The following is a 20,440-nucleotide window of genomic DNA, read 5'->3' as shown; positions in this document are numbered from 1 at the left end:
CTTTTGCTGTGTCGAGCTTGCCAGCGGTGAAGTAGATGATTGTCTGCAGCGGATTCCCCTTCGTATTGTACTGGATGTTACGTAAATTTTTCCACTCGCAAAAACGATGAAAGACGCCAAATCTGAGCCAAATAATTTTCTAAAAAGATCAGTAAAGCCCTTGATGAAAAACATTTCACGGACGCGGCATGCCACCCTACTAAAAACATCTGGGCCTGGGTAGTAAGTACGTGCAAGAATCGCTTCTCCTCCACCGACATATGCCCCTGCCTTAATAGCACAGAAGCAGAAACATGCGCTATTGGAAAAGCCATTGTCCACCATGCATCCCCATACAGGCCCCTTAACATCTATACTGACTCACAAGAAGCATGCACCCGCATACTACACAATAACGTCCCACTTAGCACACACAGCCTCTTTCAAAACATCAAAGGAGACTTAAGGATTTACTGAATGCCTGGTCACACCGGGCTGCAGGGCAATGAAGGGGTCAACCAGCTCGCCCGTGACATCGCTCTCCGGGCTCCCTGCAACCGCAGCCAGCACCAGGAACCTATGCCCCCGAAACCCATTACTCTCCAACACCTCCGCCATCACCCTTACCCGTACGTTCGCCCACATCCACAACTATCGAAACACGAACGAGTACTTTTTAGGCAAGTGCAAATGGGTACCCGCGTAACCCCAGCCAGAGTGGCCCTGTACAGCGGCCCAAACTCACACATAGAGGTACAGTGCAGCCCTGTACAGTGCAGCCCAAACTCACACACAGAGGTAGATGCATTCAACCATGCTTGCTGGTGCATAATAACAAAGTGCCAGCGTATTGAATACGATTTCGAGCCAGGTTTGAGGATTGTCAATAAAAAAAATCCAAGGCTTCAAACCAAGCTTCTTTTATTTTTTTCGCTTGCTTTCCTTTTCTATTTGTGTTGTCACTGGTTTGTGATGTCAACTAGAACATTGGGAGCATGTGAAGAACACTTGTCGGTGCTTGAATGTGGGCTAGTTGATCGGAGAAATGAAACATGGTAACAAGAGCGCAGCTAAGGACAGGACGAAAAGGAAGAAAGACACAGGGCTGTCGCGACACAGTTTCCTGATTATTTCGCTCGTGTGCTGTCTATGTATACTTTTTTGTGTGTGGTAAAGTTTGTTCAGTTAATGCCCAGCACAGGTCCTGTGTCTTTCTTCCTTTATGCCCTGTCCTTAGCAGCTGCGCTGTTGTTACCATGTTTCAATGTTCTGAAGCCTGGTCCTCGTGCTCTTACAGAAGTAAATGTTCAAGGTAATGCAACTCAAGGCTCCAGAGCTGTTGAATTTAATATACACACATCCGTGCCATGAGAAGCTGAGACGCACCTTCCCGCATTTAAGGTCCACGACCGAACCATGTGTCGAGATCAGCTCTGAAAGCACCATTGAGCTTTTGTTCCTTGGCTGAGAGCACGGTTTGTAAAGAAAGCCTATGACGTATAATGGCAACAATGCAGGCACGACGTTTCTCGTTGATTTTATGCAAACCTTTCTTTTTTTTGCCTAGAGAAAAAAAATCTCTGCTCACAGCTGAATTTGTTTCAAGCCAGCCCCACGGGTAAAGTGCAGTCTCAAGGAGCAATGCACGTCCAGGTAAGATGCAGTCGATTCCACCTTGTACAAATGCAAGATGACCCTGAAAATCCTCACACGTGCCCATTCTACTGGGATTTTTCTACGGTCAAATTATGGCTACGCAAACAATTCACCACAGTAATAAATCCGGAAAATATTGGAGCCATCCTTAACTTTGATATCCTTCAAGGCTCGATGCTCTGCGATTTCAAACGCCATATATACACTGAGTCATCCCACACTGTCTACAAATATTCACCTCTGCCAAGTACAACTGTACATGGTTACATTTCCTGCTAATTATTTCACGCACTTTCATGCATGTTTATGTTACCTTCTGTGTTCGTTCTTTTTTTTTGCCTGGACTTCGTAAAGCACTCTGCTCGAGTCCCTAAAAGGAATTGCAGTATTCATAATAAATGATAAGCCCATTGCATTTTTTTTTTTCACTTCCTTGATCAGACAGGTCAGTGTTTTCTTGCACAGGTTGGTGAAGATTCCATGGCTGCTGTTGGAACACTTGGCCAGCCTCTCACTTCACACAGGGAAGTGCGACCGCAGCCTTGCACAAACAGTTCACTAACTTCGTAATGCACGAGTGCAAATGGGAGTTCACGAGGCTAACGCCGTCAAGCTTATTGGAGATTCACTAATCGCCATCACATGAATCCTTGGCCACAGTGGCCTTGCAGGAAAAAGTAGCACACGCTGCAGCACGCGATCTTCACGTTCAGGCACTTCAATCGGCATTTCCAGGATTGCTACCTCACCCACTTTTTCTCTCCTCCGCTGTCCGCAAAGTGTCACGGTAGCACCGCTGTATTTGTGCTGTTCCATGAACTGAACCACGGTCGCCACACTTGTGGATTGCTGCTGGCTCTAGCAATATCAGTCGTCCAGGACGTCCGAGACCGTTAGGTACCGTGTGATGGCCTTCCAACAGTCGTCGTTGAGTTTGTCGATCTGGGTGCTGTCTGCAGCGAAGCATTCCAACTTGTAACGAAGAGGTAATTGACCGAAATGAGCTGCCGGGCTGACCTGACAGCCTTTTCTGCCTGCGCTCGAGTCATTCCACAGGTTGACATCAGGCGACGAAGGAAGGGAGCCTCCCCCTCGTACAACTCGAATGCTTCCCCGCACTCTTTCCCGAGATCTTGTTGCAAGACGAAGCGTTCGGCACACTGGAGATGTGTTGCGTTACGCTGTACAGCCCTGCTGCTGCGCACGATAGGCACAATCCAATGCGGGTGTGTGAAGCTGAAGTCTGTTATGAACCTGTTCTTAGGCAGTGCCTGCATAATGGCAGCCACACTCTCCGTTAGCAGGCCATATTCGCTCGCCAAGGTCACTTTGCTGAGGCTTTTGTTGGTCTCGAGTGCCAGGGCAACCAGTTCCGCAAGCGGGCCGTCCATGCCTTGAAATCGTATCAAAAGTTCCTCCACAGAGTCGCTGAAGCGGAGGCCCTGTGATGCAGCTATGGGAGACTTCAGAATGCTGGGGCCGAAGGCGTGAAGAGAGACGCACCGCAGGGACTGGGCCTCCGAGAGCATTTTGAGTATGCTCGTCACTTTGGTTGGTAGGTCGCATGTGACAGTGACTGCGAGTTCACGAAGGTGGGGACTCGAAGAAATCGCACTGCACAGGTCGGCGAAGGATCCGTCGGTGAAACGGTTGGGGTCCAAGTGCAAGTCGACTGGGCACAGCGACTGCTCAAGCAGCGACTCGCTGAGACCACCGACGTGGATGGTATACCACTGCAACTGTACGCGGCTGTACCACTTGTTTCTCTTCACTTCTGCATTTAGTGCACACCTGCAAAATCCAAGTACAGGCAGTGAGTGCGGCTCGGCGGAGAGTTAATTGAGCTTACAATGTTTTGATGGAAGCACTTTTCTTTTTTGCAATGCTGGAAGGTGTCGGAAAAGACTAATTCCAACCACTACGACTTCACCTCAGCTCTATTACACAAAAAAAAAACTCGTCCTTTAGACCTGCTGTGGTGGCTCAGTGGCTAAGGCATTGTGCCGCTGAGCACGAGGGCGCGGTTTCAAGTCCCGGCGGCGTGGGCCGCTTTTTTGGTGGAGGTGAAAAGCAAAAGTGCCCGTATGTACGAGATTTTGGCGCACGTTAAAGATCCCCAGGGTCAAAATTAATCCGGAGCCCGCCACTGCGGTGCACTTCATCGCCTGCATTGCATTGCCGCGTCAAACTCTACAGTCAATAAATCAAATCAAGTCCTTCTTTAGACCAATTCAAAAGAAGAGGCAAACATAATATTGTTCTAAAGTGTGAAGACGGGCTAGTTGGTTCATACTGAAGGCAAAAAAAAAAAAAACAGCGCAAAGAAACGGCATGGAAGACGAGAAAAGACAAACACGGGCGCTGACTGACAACTGAATGAAATTTTATTGTGCGCAGGCAATGTAAGAAAAACCAGGATGAATACTAAAACAAGATAAAGTTAAGATTGTAGATATGCAATCTCCTTTGGCAACAATTCGACAGACGGTTTGCTGACGCAAGCACCCGCACGCTCGTGCATAAAAAAAGCTTCAGAGATCTCGCGTGTTCTTTGGTCACCATAGAGCTTAAGAACATGACAATGCTCAAACAACGGCTCGCATGGGGGCACGTTTGCGCACGAAGCAGCATGTGTGGTAAGGTTACTACCGGTCCTGGATTTGACCGTCTGCGGCGACGCGCGTTCAGCGCGCGCCACCAAATACACAGCAGCGCGCTCGGAGCGCCGGTGTCTGCGCGTCCCAGATTTTCGGTCCGTTTTCGGCGTCTGCGCCGGATGTTGCTATCCTCAATTTCCGGTCCCTCTCCGCACGCAACATGGCGGCTCTTTATTTGGCGGCTCTTTAGCACTTTATTTAATAGAACATCAATTTAACGTGTTTTGTTTGTTGAAGTTTTGATTATTCTTCAGTTTATTAGGAATTACTTAAACAGAACGATGCTGCCTTTACCAAAGTAAGTCTGGCAACTTGGATCGGAGAAGCGCTCTTCGCGCGTCCCATGTGGTTGCTCGCCCTCTCCAACGCCCGTTCCGCGTCGGTGCCAGGCGCCGCAGACGGCCGCAAGACGCGACCAAAACGTTGCATGTGGTGGTTTCGCCTTTAGCCTCGCCTGTTCCTGCGTCGGACGGTGTCAACAGTTTCGCGTCCGCAGCAGGTGCGCCTCTCCTTCCCTCTTCTCTCTCAACAGCAGCTGGCGCGCGCATGCGTCGTAGTCTGCCCGTTCGCTCCGTCGCGGTCTCGGCGTAACAGGTGCGTGATAGCAGCGCCACGGCCGCTGGATGAGAGCGCACGCAAGGTGCGGCCTGCCGCGTCGCCCGGATTTCAACGGGCGAGGGCGTGAGTGGCGGTGGTTACGTTTGCCGCCGCTTGACTCCCTCGCGGCGCTAGCGTTCGGGGACTGGTTTCGGGACGGAGCGGGGCGGTCCCCGTAGGCGAGCGCTTGCACCGACTGAGAGAGACAGCCAGCGCACGGGTTTTAAAGATGTGGTTGTCCTTCCTGGGCTACTCAACCGCGAAAACTGTCTGTCCGTATGTATGTAAGTGTGCCAGTCTGTCGCTCGATCCAGCCGCCCGGCCGTGACTGAAGCAGCCAGAAGCTAAAATAATTCTTGAATGAGATATAGGCAATACATTTTAAATCTAACAAATCTATAAAGATGCTCCATATTCGACAACATTGTTAAAAAAAATAATATTCAACAAAAAGATAATAACCACCGGTTAGCTTTGTACAAAGCGTCGTACACAGCACGTAAACCGCGTTGCACAGTTTAAAGCCGCAAGTTCATTAGTTACAGTTCAAGCGGCAGGTATTTGGTGGGACTTTATTCGTCCGAAATTTCAAAATGTCACCTTTTCTCGGGAAACGCGGTGTCGACACACGGGAGAGCGATGAATATTTGCCGGAGACGGATTAAAGCTTGCCTAAAGACACTTCTTTGCAAAAACATGTTGGCCGGGCGAAATGCGCACCTCATAAAACGAGGACAGGCGATAGGATGGTCGAAAAAGGATTTGAAAAGACTAGACATTTTGCTATGCGTGTCTTTTTTTTTTTTTGATACTCTTATACTGACTGGCCCGATCATGTCTTGCCGCGCATAGAGATTTGGGTTGTTTTATTTTCGCAGGCACGCCAATGCCTTTAAACGCGCTATGAAAACTTGATTACAGCTCGAGGTTGTATAGAAAGAAAAATAAATGCACCGTGCTGTGTTCAAGAAACAGTGCGGCATTTTTCAAACTTTGCGATGAGAACAAGCGCTATATCCTCCGTTATTTCACCGCCGATTTAAACCCATACGCATTTATCCCTGAAGCTAACGGCCGGGCTCCTGGAGCAGCACCAGTATGCGCTCAAATTAGCGCGCTCTAAAGACGTTGCGCTAGTTTTGATCTGTGAACATACTGCGCTTCAATTCGAATTAATTTCCGTAGCGTAAGAAAAGTTTCACATACGTTATTATTACGTCAGCTTTCTTTTTTGAGTACCCTAGCATAATCTCTACGTAATGCAACAAGTGCAAGTATCTGCACAAATAATGTGTAATTCACGCAGTTAGAACAATTAATAATTATGATATTCAAGATGTACAATTGTTGGTTTAAAATAGCAAAGAAAACAAGAAAACGTGAAGTGGAAAAGCGGTGTTCGAATGCTTACGCATTATTAGGCAATTTTTGGAATTTCTGTACAATTTCGCTTTTTTCTTTCGTGTCCGGGCAAAAATTTAGCTTGCCAAGCTCGCCAAATATTTTTTTTAAGTTTTTTGTCGGCCCGGAAATCCCATCTGCTCTCCTTAATTTTTTTAGAGGCTACAGGGAAGAAGTAAAAATATCAGGTAGCAACTGGAATCGCTTTTCATTCAACTGTATATATATATATATATATATATATTATCAAAATAAAAAAGGGCCGACATGATATTAGTATTACTTCATAACTAAATAACGTGTAATCAAGTCATATGTGCCGTGAGATTAGTACGAATTGGGGTGTTTTATTTAGTGCACGAGGAAAAACCTACATAAAAGTTGGTTACGTCTTAAACATTGAGAAGTGTTGGCACTCATAAATAACAAGCGCCGTCACAAAAAACATTGTTTCTGCTTGTCGGGAATTTTAATATATTCTCTCCAGTCGCAGCTTGCAGACAAAACGTAAATCTCTGCCGTGCGTGAGGTCACAAAGAGCATGCCGGGCGACGTGAGACACAACGACACAGCAATGCAACTTGTCAGAAGGCCCACTATCAACGCGTAATGCTGCTGCTGTGAACGGAATTTAACTTCCACCTTGACCAAATTAAGCTCGGCCGCCGCTAATCGTGTTTGTCTTTTAACAGGCGTAAAATGAGTGCTGGTAAATGCCTTATGCGGAGCGTGGAACGCCGATGATAAGCCCACACTTCGAAATAAGCGGCCCAAAAGCTGGCGTCCCGCGGGCTGCGCTCACCGCAACCAGTCCCGGAACGGTGGCGCCGCCGCGGCAGCGATGGGTACTAGGCACCCTCACGCACGGCCTCCGCGATCGGCTGCCGGCGGCGCGCCGTTGCTCCGGCCGTCCCATTCGGCGCGTCCCCCAGCAAAAACCTGTAATTTGGCTAACTCCGCAACGCGCCGCGAGGTGGCGGTGTTAGCCGATGGTTCGGCAGCTCGCACCCACTCCTCTCTACGGCTTTGCGGGGCCTGAGTTGCTGCGTGTCTTCGCTGCCGGAATTCGCGTAACTGTGTTGAAGCTTTGTTTTTGCTGAGCTGACCAACCAAACGATCAGGTCATGAAGTCCGCTTGTCTCAGAAGCTTCGAGGAATAGCACGGAAACCAAGATATGTCACTGTACGGCGAAAAGTTAATCGCGTTTTGCTTGTTGGGCTTGATTTGATCGGTGCAGGACATTTCGGAGCAGGACGTTTTGGTGCGGACATTCCAGTGCGTGGACATTTGGGTGCGGAAACTTTTCGGCGACAGATTTATCGGGTGCTTGCTTGTTGGAACAGCCGTTATATTTTTTTCCGCGTAGGGTGGGTTATGGACAACAATCGAGAGCAGTCATTGCATTTTTATATTGACGCCGTGTTTGATTTTTGCCAGTTATTTTTAGAAATCGACAATTTCTATATTTTTGTTTGATACCTCGTTCAGGGTACACCTGCTATGCAGCCTACTGATTATTCGCGGGGAGGTGGGCGCAATTTTTATGTAGGTTGTGCTGTCAAACTAAAATGATTTTGCAAACACTGTTGTCGCCAGCATTTTTTTTTTTTCATACGGACAAGTCTACGATATTGTCATGGAGGAAGAACGGGCCACTTTGAAAACAGCTGCAGCTTCTTTTTATCCTAAATACTGATAAAGCGCGTTCTGCTTGTGCGTACAAAGCAGTGATTTTGCCTTATCTAAAACGTTGTCCTCTGTTCACGTGCAGAGCAAGGGATGATGAACATATGCTACCACCACTCTGTCCATAGTGATTGTGAGGTCACTGCTTGCCAATGTTGGTGCAACTGTCACGAACAACGCTGTATTCAGCAAAAAAAAAAAAAAAAAACTGGTTTCCAAGCCCCTGCATCGCAAAGTGCTTCATGTGTAAATTATTCTGTCAGTCAAGACAAGCAGACCAAAAATGTACGCTTTCAAGGCATCGATGCCTTGAAAGCGTACATTTGTAAATATAAGTGCAGTGTACTTTGTAAATAGACGTTCAATAAACTATGCAGCTCTTGGACGAGCGTTGAGTACAGATTTTGTTCCCAACGTATACATACAAGTGGATATTGTCCAAAGCAAACACGAAAGCTGTCATCATTGCTTAACACATGGATATGTACATAATTGAAAATTTAAATGTCTTGGCTATTCATTCCAAAATAGGCAAAATTGGGCTTGCCTGTGGCCACCACTACGTTTAAGAATACAATGAAATCGGGGTACATCTGACTTCACGTTTTTTATTTATTGCGACGGAAATTGAAACCGTAATCTTGCTTAACACGCATGTGTAAAACAGAATGCCGCATCCTTGAGGCTATCGCTCAGGGTAACACTGCTTAAACGTGTTAATCCTAAAAATAGGATGGGTCCGCCTACCCAACAGCCGTTAATTCGAAGGATAGATAAAAGCACAGCCATTCGTCACGGGTATGACGCTCTAATACGGGTATGACGCTCTGCATTGACCATGCAGATTATACAAAATACGTTATACGTTATAACGCGTTAAATACGTTATAAAGCGAAGTGAACGTCATTTAAGCGCCAGAAATTTTCTATTGGCAGCAGCGAATATTGTCCGTGCGTCGAGGGCATCATGCGGCACATATTAAAGAAGCCACATAGCTGCAATCCTAGCTAAAATAAATGCATTATCAGATTCTATGTGTCGCTTTGCATCCATGACATTAGGTATGCTTTGTTTTTATTCAGATACAAAGCGCGAAAGCTGACGAAACGCCATTTCGAGGAGCGCGCTGCAGCATGCACGCCTTTCGTTTCAACCATCGGCTCCGCGCGCCGCGGCGCGGCGAAAAACGCGGCCACGCCCCCTTTTCAACTTACGCTTTCTCCGGGCGATTGGGACGGCCGGAGCAACGGCGCGCCGCCGGCAGCCGATCGCGGAGGCCGCGCCTCACGCACGGCCGGACTGGAGCAGCGGCGAGCGCGCACTTTCATACGGCCTGCGCACCCAAGAAGGAACCAATACAGCAGATTCTTTACAGTGGGGGCGCTTCGAACCAACCCTCTGCCCTTTCAACCCGCCTTTCTGTTAGTCGACGCATCGCTTCTGGCCGAGCGTGTTTTTGACAGTGCGCTTCGCTGCCGGCGGGCCGCTCAGCCCGACCGGAGCGTGAATAGCAGAATCACGTTTAGCTAAGCGATAACCCTATCTCCCTCGACGGGAAATCATTCGCGTCACTGGTCGTGCCCTGTGCGTGTGCAAACCAAGACATCATCCGAAAGGAAAAATAAAAAAATAAGAAATGATATTTCAGTCACGGAAAGTGCCGTGTTTATTTGCCTGTCTCACCATTTTCATATAATACAGTCGCTGATAAGATATGAAGACCTCGCATATTTTTCGTCATGCGCCCCGCGTTGAAATGTTTCTTTCAAATGTTTGATTCGGCGCTTCCGAATGATAATGTTAGGCTGTTTGACCCTAATAGACCGAAAATTCAGAAGGGGGTAAGGAATCAACTATTTTAAGAACGTCCATGTAAATTAACACTGGCAGGTATCACCCGTAGCCACGGCAGGGCTATGGCAGCGGCAAATCCGCGCGCACCGCTCCTCTACCCCGCCCGTGCTGTGGGTCAACTGGCGAGGGTTGGTCCGAAGCGCCACGAACTAGCGGCGGTGAAAGGTGGGAACTATACCCGAAGCGCAGGCCGTATGAAACTGCGCGCCCGCCGCTCCTCCAGCCCGGCCGTGCCTCACGCCGGTTTGGGAGCACGCGGCAGGCCGCACGTCAGTGCGCCTCTCATCCAGCGGCCGTGCGGTGGGGCGGGGAAGGGCGCGCTCTGCTTGCGCATGCGCGCTCTCCCCCCCCGTACTGCTCTCCCTCTACTGCGCGCGCTGCAAATACAGCGGCTAGCGGTCGCTCGTGTTTCAGTCACTGCGTTGCTCCTTCCTTCCTTGGTTGACGCTCGTGCCCACGTATACTCGTGTCTGCTACTCCAGCATCACGGAAGAAGCGATGGAAGCAACACTGCCTTCAATCAGTACTGAGGCCCCAATGCTCTGCATTTACTCGTGTTCCCCTCGCAGGAAGGCGCGGGAATTTTTCGTGCACGAGTTCCCCGAAAGCCAAGCATTTTTGGGGGCGTGCCTTACGCCAGTTTAGGTTCGCCGTGGCGAACCGCCGTGGCGAAAAGGTTCATTCTTTTTTCCATACTCGCTCCTATCTTGTGACGCGATGTCTATGTCACCAAAAAATGAACAAAAGCGGAGAGTGCTACGCAACGTATATTTCACTTAAAACGAAATTTCATTCAGCCTTTAGTGTCCCTTTAACTGCGCCGTTCAATTCTCCGGTGCCGCCAGGTGCAGGACGAGGATGGCTTTGCCGCAGCTATATTTCTAGGCAGTTATAATTCTAGGATGATTATTATTATTATTATTATTATTATTATTATTATTATTATTATTATTAATTTAAAAATACCTTACAGACCCCTATTGCAGGGCATTGTGGAAGGGAGGTAACAAAGGGTGAGTGTCGCGACAGAATTGTAAGATAACACCAAACTTTGAATTAACAAAAAACTGAACAACAAATAACACGTTATATGTCAGTAAAGAGAAAAAGAAGATAACGTACAAAAAACAGGTCATTTGAAGTTGCACATTGGAACATTGCTGGTAGGAAGAATTGCACAATACAACTTAGTAGAAAACGCCTTGTACACACACAACCAAAATTTATCTATAGCAGAGCGCAGAAAGCAAGTTGTTCTTGTTTTGAAAACTCGGGATTGTAAGGGGCGATAAAAAATAGTTTTTTCTCGTACGTATGAGGACATTATACAGTACAAAAATGCAGGCGGTCACAATCTGTGAAGCAAAAAGCGCGTGCTGTGTTACCAAACGACACATGTAAGCGGGAGAAAATGGAATGATAACAATTCAATATAATCACATTGGAGCGATACAGCAGGTGGCACAAATAGTTGTAAAAAAACAGTCTAAGTTCCTATGACTAAACGAAAGAGTGCAGAAGTTGTCGGAATTTTTCTGGGTCTGATTGAGAAGCGATGTCATTCGGGAGATCGTTCAACAAGCGGATGACGCGAGGATGAGTTGAAGGCGTCGGTTGAACCATATAATTGCGTGAAACTTAAGTTATTATGCAACCTGCGAGATGTAACGGAAGGTATATTGAGTTGAAGTGGGAGTGGTCTATTGCTGTAAACACACTTATGGAAGAGGCATAGAAAGGAAACATCCCGCCCAGTACCAAGTAGTTGAAGAAAAATGCAGAGCCTAATTTCCGTTATGCTGCTATGGTAGTCGTAATTTCACGAGATAAATCGGGCTGCCCTATCTTGAATCGGTTCACGCATGTTGATTAGGTAATTTTGGTATGGGGAGTCAGTGTTGCGGAATGGGCGTCCCCATTCCATTCCAATTCCATTCCGAGGAATTATAACTTTTCTTGATTCCATTCTTTTTAATTCCTCGGAATGACAGAAGTTAGCCCATTCCCATTCCTGGAATTGACAGGAAGTTAAATTCCATTCCTTTGATTCCTCAACGTAAAAACTACCTCAGGTGTTCTAGCTACTTGCAGAGGAACGCAACATGAATCTGATGCTATCATACGGATAGAATACTGCAAAAGTATGCAAAATGTGTCGCTTGTCACCGAAGTTTAGAGGTGGTAGCAGGTTAGTTACATATCTCGTGCAGAACAACTACCCAATGCAAAAAATTAGCGCCCTTTCCTAACGAAAGCAGAGAGGAGCGCGAAAGCTAAAAGTGCGTCCAACTTTCTCTAAAAGTGCGTCTAACCGATCGTCAAATCACCAGACACCCAAACCGCAAGCGAAGAACGAACCCATGCAACGATTTTTCGCGCACTAAGTAAACGCAGCTACGAATGATCTAAATGCACACCGTTACGTGGTTTATGAAATAAGGGATTACTATTGTACTCCTTCATGATCGACGCATGTGTTGTCTTATTTAGAACCGTTCGTTTATGCGATTTTCGAGTTAGTATTCTGACACAATGCAAGCACAGTTTCTGAGCGAGAAATCTGTGGCCCCCGGTTTCATGCACGCGCCGTGTGTGCAGAGACCTTGTCAGAGCTTTCGGTCGCGCAACCAGTCTAAAGGGTAATGCATTAAGTTTTCCGACCGAGTGCGATCTGCCCCCACTAAAAAAGCTTTAGCTTTAAAAAGGGGCACTGTCACACTGCTCCTTTTTGCATAATAAGAACAGGGATCCCACTACTTATTATAGTATTCGCATGTTAGCATGTTTTAACGGTTTGTGCTTGCGGGACGCGAGGTGAAGCAGCTATTACGTTGATGTCCGCTTTTTCCGTTTTCTTGTACAGTCTCTGGCGTGCTATCTTGCTATATGTGCAACAGCGCAACGCTGCTGTGGATAACTCACAGTCATGTCTCGCGGAGCTTGCTCACGTGTACACGCTTTCAAAGTGCTTACTTGAATGATTTCAAGTGAATTTACAGCCTTGAGCACTAATGCCACTGTACCAACACGAGAGACGGGAGGGCAGCGGCACAGAACACCGTTAACAGTTCTTGCAATCACCGTACGAAAGTCGCGACCGATTCCACGTTCACCTCAACTACGCTTGTTTATTGTCCTTGAACTACCTCAGACCAATGCGCTCAAAACGGGACATTATTTATGACCCCCTCATTTAAAGGGAGCGAACCACACCGTGACGGGAGCCTTGTCAAAATAAAGAAGTCTAGTCAGGCAGTTTGTGTCCATGAAAGCGGAACCAATATGCACGATGACCTGATCAAAATTTTGAAATGAGATCTTCCTACCTAAATAGTGGCGATGCTCCAACGTTCAAGCCGACGACTAAGGCTTCAGTAATCAGGTATGTTTGTACCCAGGCGTAAAGGGCACGTGCACAGAAGGACAACAACCAAACCATGAATAAGTTTGGCACGACTGGAGGAGAGGGCCGCACATTGCTTTTGAAGCAAACCACGGCGTCGCACTGCTGAGAGCTGGCAAAGCACTTGCAAATAGGGGCACTATTGGAGCCGCAACTATTGCAAACAAACGCCTTTCGGCAGCTGTGTGTTCTGCATTGCCTTATAGCACGAGGACGCGGGTTCGATTCCTGGCCACGGTGGCCGCTTTTTTGGTGCAGGCGAAAAGCAAAAACGCATGCGTGTGTACGAGATTTCGGAACACGTTGAAGATCCCCAGGTGGTCAAAATTAATCCGAAGCCCTCCGCTACGGCGCGCCTCATCACCTGCGTTGCGTCAGCGCGTTAAACCTGACAATCAATCAATCAATCAATCAATGCATTGTCTAAAAATATCTAGTGTAATGGTATATCCCAGCTGCCCACTACCAGATCTTGGAGGTAGAAAGCTCAGTAACATATCCGGAGCCCGCTTCTTACGCTCACATTGGCTGGTGCCGGGCACGGAAATTCATTACCCACATTTTTTTTCTGCCTTTATTTTGATTTGCTGGAGCCCCGGGGCCCCATTGCAACACACGGACAGACGGTCGACAATTTGGCCCGTATTCCCGCGACATGCCTACCAGGTCGGCTTGCAAGCTGCAATGCTACTCACGGCGCGCTAGGTACGGAGGATGGAAGGAGAACGCCAAGCGGACTCGCTGTTTCATGTTTCATACGCGAACGCTTTGTATTGTTAGCTCCAGGATTTCGCAGCATCAGCTTGCGGTGAGAAACACCGCGGCTTCTGCTTCTGGATGCTATTCCCCGCCTACTGGCCTGGCCACAGTGCGCCTGCCATTGAGACGCCGGTCTACCATTGGCGCCACGGAGTGATGTAAAGAGAAAGCTATGCATCAAAAAGCCTTCCGAAGCACGAAGAGCCGACCTAGCGCAGCCACGGGCCATGCGCGCTTGCGCTATAGTGCTTAAAATATACTTCTAGGCACTATACTTGCGCGTCTCGAAGTTAATTTTCAAACTCGCTGAGGCAGGCTGCGCGGATTCAGTTTCTTTAGATGGCGGGTATGCGTTCTCGTTTTGGTCGCCGCTGCTCCCTTTGAGTAGCCAGAGTAAGTAGCCAGAAGGCTCCAGCGATGGTAACACCGTCGTCTAAAAATCGTCATTCCATTCCCATTCCATTCCGGGCAAAAGGAGCCGAATTCCATTCCCATTCCATTCCTCGAAGCATTGTCCTCATTCCATTCCCATTCCATTCCGGCATCTCGAAAAGGTGGAATGAATCCGGAGTCATTCCAGTTCCGGAATGGCAACTCCGCAACTCTAATGGGGACCAGATGAATGCGGCGAATTCAAGTTGTGGGCGAACAAAGGTCTGATAAGCTAGCTGATATGGGAGGGACAGCTATGCAAGTTGCGGTGTAAGTATCCAAATGTTTTTGAAGCTTTTGCACATATGGTGGTCATATGGTGTGACCAGGAAAGATTTGGTGTGAAATGAATACCAAGGTACTTGTAGGATGATGCGTGCGACAGAGGGTAATAATCATAAATGCTGTACGAATAGCTAGAAATATTTTGATTGCGTGTGAAAGACAATTTTGCATTTTTGCTTGTTTAGCGACATCAGCCATTTTTTGCACCAGTCATTGATCTTGTTGAGGTCATTTTGCAGTGTTAAGTGGCCGTCGGCACAGGTTATTGAGCGATATATAATGCAATCATCGGCGAAAATTCGCATCAGGGATGAAGTGTTGATTGGCAATTCGTTCATATAAATTAAGAATAGCAGGGGGCCGTGGACGCACCCCTGTGGTACACCTGAGGTTATGTGGGAAAGGGGGGATTGGAAATTGTGTATTACCGTGAACTGCTGGTGGAGCGAAAGAAAGTTTCAAAGCAAAGATAAAGTGAGGGAGTCTAATCAAACTGCAGATAATTTAAAGCGCAGCCTAACATAGAAATTATCTGGGTAGCATGCATAACCAAGTCCGCCACACTGCTCATTGGAAATTGTTACCAACCTCCTGACTGCAGCCATTCATATTTGGAACAACTGCGCAGTAGCATCACCGAGACCATCCATATCTCTGCCACAGTACTGATTCCATCTATATCCTTGGCGATTTCAATTTTCCCGCGATCGACTGGACCCAGTTGTCTTCCCCTTGCTACATGTCTACAAAATTTATCAATCTAGCCTTGGACTTTTAACTTATCCCAAATTGTGAATCAGCCCACTTGCGGTTCTAACATCCTCGACCTATATTCTCACCACCGCTCCTGAAACAGTTAATACCGTACTGCACATTGTGGGCTAACGTACGGGATAGCAGAGGACCCCGGCTAGCTTTGCTAGAGAACGCTACGCGCCGTACACTAGCCCTGCGGAATCCGAAGACTCACGCACGGGTTCGAGTACTCACATGCGGTAGACAGGCTCCGGCAATCCAAAGTGAGGCTTTATTGCCTGGCAGATACAGTGCATACACCAGACAACACGACTATCGCTCGCGGGGAGACAGTGGCTCCTGTCGCTCGCTCAAGCCGCTGGGCTCAGACCTCGATATCCGTCATCACGGCCGCGGGAGCAGGGGAGGCATCCCGAGGCGACCGATCAGGGCAGAATCTCTCGGCAGAGTCCCCGCGGACCATTCGCGCGTCCCGCAGGTCGGCTCGGGGGGAGAGGAGGTCTCCCCCGGCGCTCGAGGAGAGGGCGGCGAGGGAGAAGGCGACGACCGGTCCTCCTTCCCCCTCGCTCTCCGCACACGTTCGCGGCAAGCCGGTTCGGCGCGTCGCGCGGGGTCATGAAGAGGACACGACCTACGTGCCGCGCCGGCTACCCAAAATGGCGGCACCCAGCTCACGGAAACATGTGCAGGCGAGGCGTAAGGAAACAAGGGTCCCCACAACATAGATGGATTCAGCGATCATAGCCTTCTCCAAGTAATCTTAAGCTACTTCAGCTGGTATTGACGATATAAATTCCAAAGTTCTGAAAAATACCCTTTCCGTTTCTGTTAATATCCTGTATCACCTTTTCAGACAATCGTTAGCTACAGGCCAGCTTCCCATTGACTGCAAGATTGGTAAAATAGTCCCCGTGTTTAAAGCCGGTGATAAACTTTCACCCAAAAGCTATCGTCCAATCTCTCTAACGTGCATCTGCTGCGAACTTGTGGAACATATAATCGTTTCTCATGTTTTCCGGCACTTAGAATCGAACCACTTCTTTTTTAACAACCAGCATTGATTAGGGAAAGGTTTTTCTTGCGAAACACAGCTGCTGAAATTTACGTCAGAACTACATTGCAACATGAACAATAACCGTTAGAATGACTGTATTTTCCTCCATTTTTCAAAAGCATTAGATCACGTACCCCTCTGCCGTGGCATACGATTGCAAAGTTTTTTTTTACTGCCAGAAGAACTCCTACGCCCCGCCTATTAGTACGGTCATTTTGGTAAATGTTGAAATTGCTACGATCAGGGAGGGCCTTGTTATCGGTTAAGTCAGGATACAGCCAGGTTTCGGTGATGGAAAGAATATCGCAGTCACAATCGCCTAGGAAGAAACATAACAAATCCCGTTTTGGCATTAGGATGCGGATGTTATAAGTAGACGATAGCGATAATGTGGGGATGGATTGAATGGGCGAAGTCATATATCTGGTACGACACTATCAGTGGTGACGTCATAGATGTAAGTCTGCTTGTTAATGTGCAGGCGGTCAACTGAAACTCCGAAAGACTTGTTCTGAGATTTAGCACGTACAGCTCACCAACTTACGTCTTGCCCGTCGGGTTGCCGGGGAAAAGTCTTCGCCAATAGAATAGGTTGTTCCTTTAAGTTTGCGTGCTGAAGACAAGATCCGCTCTTTGTCCTTATAAAATGTTAGTTTATGATAGGCTTATTTTTTTCCTCCAGTGAATTTGCCAAGCGTGTACACGCTCGAATTGTGAACTAGTTGTTGTTTATTCAAGTTTTTAAGCGAAAAACGCTATTACTTTCTCCGCCGTGGCCCATTAAGAGAGGGTTAGATCGCCGCTGCCTATTTTCGGCATCGTCGCATCGGGACGAGATGGCTGCCAACTGATTTGAAACTTTCAGGAGGGTGCTGTCAGAGGGGCTATCTGCATGCGTTACGCTGCAATGCAATGATTGTCTCAAGGGCAGCGACTTTAGCATCCAGAAGTTTGATCTGATTCTTAGCAGTTTCTTGTTCCCTACTCACTCGTTTCAGATCAGCTAACATCGTGGCGTGCCCAGACTCCAGCTTTTTAATTGTTTCCAAAGCCGAAGCGAAGGCGCCAGCTTCCGCTTTACTCATGGGCCCTGGGTTTGATTCCACATCGCCCGAGAGCATGAGCAGTAAGTTTCGAACGGAAGAACAGAGATTGTACGAAATGCACAACAAACGCCTGAATACATCGTAAAACTCTGGTGGGCACAACACCAATATGAAACAGGAATGACTGCGCACCTGATACAGGAAGCACCCTCATGTAACTGACCTGTAACACGAGTTGACGTCAGTCACCCATCCCAGATGCGGCGCCGTACCCAAAGCAGGCGGATGAAGAGTGCAGCTTATATGCATCCGACGTCACTAGGCGATATTGAAGTTCTGGGTTGCCAGATGGTAGCGCCGATTCGTCCAAGTTTGGCCTCAGAAGGGTTTCATCCGGCCCAGCGAGAGGCAGGCGATCAGGGCTGATCAGCTCGCAGGATCCGGGGAGCCAGCTGGAGCACACAACCCAGGTGACCGCAGCCTGTAACACTAGTGGACGTAAGTCACCCATCCCAGATGCGGTGCCGTACCCCAGATTAGAGGTCCTCCCTTTGTATCGGAATGTCGGTTGTCACCAACCGACTTGCCTGTGTTATTTTACCTGTTTGCTCTACCCTTCACTAACCTAATGGATTATACCCCCTCCCCCCTACCCAGTTTTAAACTCCCATCGCTTCCACCATTCCTGCCCTTGCGCCCCTGTTTACCTCCTCCTCTTCTGTTCTAAATTCTAATTCGGGATATTACTCATCCTATGTCTCACTCTCTTCCCTACTTTTCTTCCACCACCACTCCAGCCGCCTCTTCGTCACTTCTATGGCCCTGCATGGAGTTGTAGTGGACGCGCATTTCACGGCGCGCTGAAGGTGCGTTTCTCACGCTCGCTCGGGCGGCGGTTCGCGTTACCGGACCCGCCGGATGTATGACGTGTTCCACGCCTGCGCCGCCGCGTCATCGGGGACCGGGGGGGGGGGGGGGTTTATTTCTCTTCGCTTAATAAAGACTTGAGTTCCAGCAACCGGTCGGTGTGGTCGCTTTCATCGTCGCTCGTCAGCCGACGAGACATGGTGTCAGAAGTGGGATAAAGTTAGCGACACATCGATCAATTATTAATAGCAATCAGTCTAAGGTGCGTAGCCTGCAAAAAAACGCTATGGCGGATGCAGAGATCAAGCCTTCTATCCAGTTCAGGGGCACCGGGCTTCAACCGCCACCGAAATTCGATTTTGGGAACCCAAGCTCCTGGAAAGAATGGGTCTACCAGTTCGACGACTATTGCTATGCATCTGGGCTCTACGAAGCGCCGGGAGAAGTACAGGTCAGAACGCTTCTTTACGCCATGTGCTCCCAAGACGCCCGCCGCGTTCTCGACACTCTAGCATTGTCCAGCGAAGACTGGAGCTCGCTAGAAGCAGTCAAGATGAAGTTCACCGATCACTTCATCCACCCGGTCAACGAGGTCTACGAAAGTGTCCGCTTCCACCGTCGAACCCAGGGCGAAGGCGAGACCGTAGACGAGTTCTACACTGCGCTGCGTACACTTGTCAAAAAGTGCAACTACGCCTCAGCGGAAGTGGAAGAACGACTCGTTCGAGACAGGTTCGTCGTGGGTCTCCGGGACTCTAACCTTGTGGACAAACTGTTCCGAACACAAAAGCTTACCCTTGAAGAAGCAAGACTACCGGCTCGTATCAATGAAGATGCAGTGAAAGCCCGTGCAGCGGTGTTCCAAAAAGAGCCGAATCCTGCTCACGTTATCGCCGAGGCCAAAGTTCAAAAGCGCTTCCAAAAGCCGCGACATGGCTCGGATTCTCAAGGGAGCTCCGGCAAGCGTGTTACCAAGTCCAACACAAGCGACGCTACCACGAGCTGCAGATACTGCGGTCGACCAACGCATCCTCGAGCAGATTGCCCAGCTGGGCAAGCCAAGTGCAAAGGGTGTAATCGGATTGGATACTTCGAAGCAGTCTGCGAAAAGAAAAGCAAGAAGAACATGGGAGCTCTCACACTTCACTCCGTAGCAGCCCTCACCAGAGCCAAGTTCGTAAAAGTGGCCGTCAACGGTCGCAACGCTAACTTCAAGGTTGACTCGGGTGCGGAGGTGACAGTGATACCGGACTCGTTTCCAGGCATACCGAAACAGCTGCAAAAGCCAGAAGGTGAGCTTACGGGCCCAGGAAATTACTCCCTCACCGTTCTCGGAACATTCCAAGCGAAACTGAGCTGGAAAGGCAGGTCTACAGTGCAAACAGTGTATGTTGTGCCTTCGCAAGACCAGCCGCTTCTTGGATTCCCTGCGATACAGGCTCTCGGAGTTTTACGGTTCGTGGACAGTGTAACGGATTCTACCGTCACTTTGAAGGACAGTCTCTTCGATGGCTTGGGCGAGCTGCAAGACGATTACGTGATACGTCTCCAACCAGGCGCCAAACCGTTCTCACTTAGCGTGCCGAGAAGAGTACCGATTCCGCTTCACAAACCAGTTGGAGAGGAGCTCAGCAAGCTCGAATCCCAGGGAGTCATCCGACGGGTGGACCGTCCCACACCATGGTGTTCCGGTATGGTGGCTGTTCCAAAAGCAGGAGGAGGCTACCGAATATGCGTTGACCTCACCCGACTCAACGAAGTCGTGCTTCGGGAGCGTCACATACTACCCTCAGTCGAGAACATCCTGGGACGACTCGGATCAGCAAAGGTATTCTCTAAGCTCGATGCTACCGCTAGCTTTCACCAGGTGAAGCTTTCCGAAGAAAGTCAAGAACTCACTACGTTCATAACACCAATGGGAAGATTCTGATTCCAAAGGCTACCTTTTGGATTCTGCTCAGCGCCAGAATATTTTGAGCGACAGATGAGCAGAATTCTGGAAGGCC

The 20,440-nt window shown here is 48.6% G+C and overlaps 2 protein-coding genes across 4 annotated transcripts in view; one reads left to right on the top strand and one right to left on the bottom strand.

Annotated features, from left to right (window-relative positions):
* Window positions 1-735: 735 nt before the first annotated feature.
* Window positions 736-20,134, bottom strand: LOC144159621 (uncharacterized). The gene is made up of 3 exons (XM_077691212.1): window positions 20,009-20,134; window positions 17,791-18,048; window positions 736-3,426 (listed from the first exon to the last, which is right to left on the bottom strand). The coding sequence occupies exons 2-3, from the start codon at window positions 17,874-17,876 to the stop codon at window positions 2,529-2,531; spliced, it is 984 nt and encodes a 327-aa protein (XP_077547338.1). The 5' UTR covers window positions 17,877-18,048; window positions 20,009-20,134; the 3' UTR covers window positions 736-2,528.
* The window catches only part of LOC144159615 (uncharacterized), a 164,646-nt gene continuing 162,775 nt past the window's right edge, over window positions 18,570-20,440 (top strand). For all 3 annotated transcript variants that reach the window (XM_077691204.1, XM_077691203.1, XM_077691205.1), the window contains exon 1: window positions 18,570-20,125. In XM_077691204.1, the coding sequence (XP_077547330.1) occupies window positions 18,721-20,125 (1,405 nt within the window). In that variant the 5' untranslated portion in view covers window positions 18,570-18,720. The remainder of the gene's footprint in view (window positions 20,126-20,440) is intronic.

Source organism: Haemaphysalis longicornis, unplaced genomic scaffold (genome assembly GCF_048455015.1).
Source record: "Haemaphysalis longicornis isolate Haplotype H1 unplaced genomic scaffold, Haemaphysalis longicornis Haplotype H1 scaffold_10, whole genome shotgun sequence".
NCBI lineage: Eukaryota > Metazoa > Arthropoda > Arachnida > Ixodida > Ixodidae > Haemaphysalis > Haemaphysalis longicornis.
This window is presented reverse-complemented; position numbering and strand designations above follow the sequence as displayed.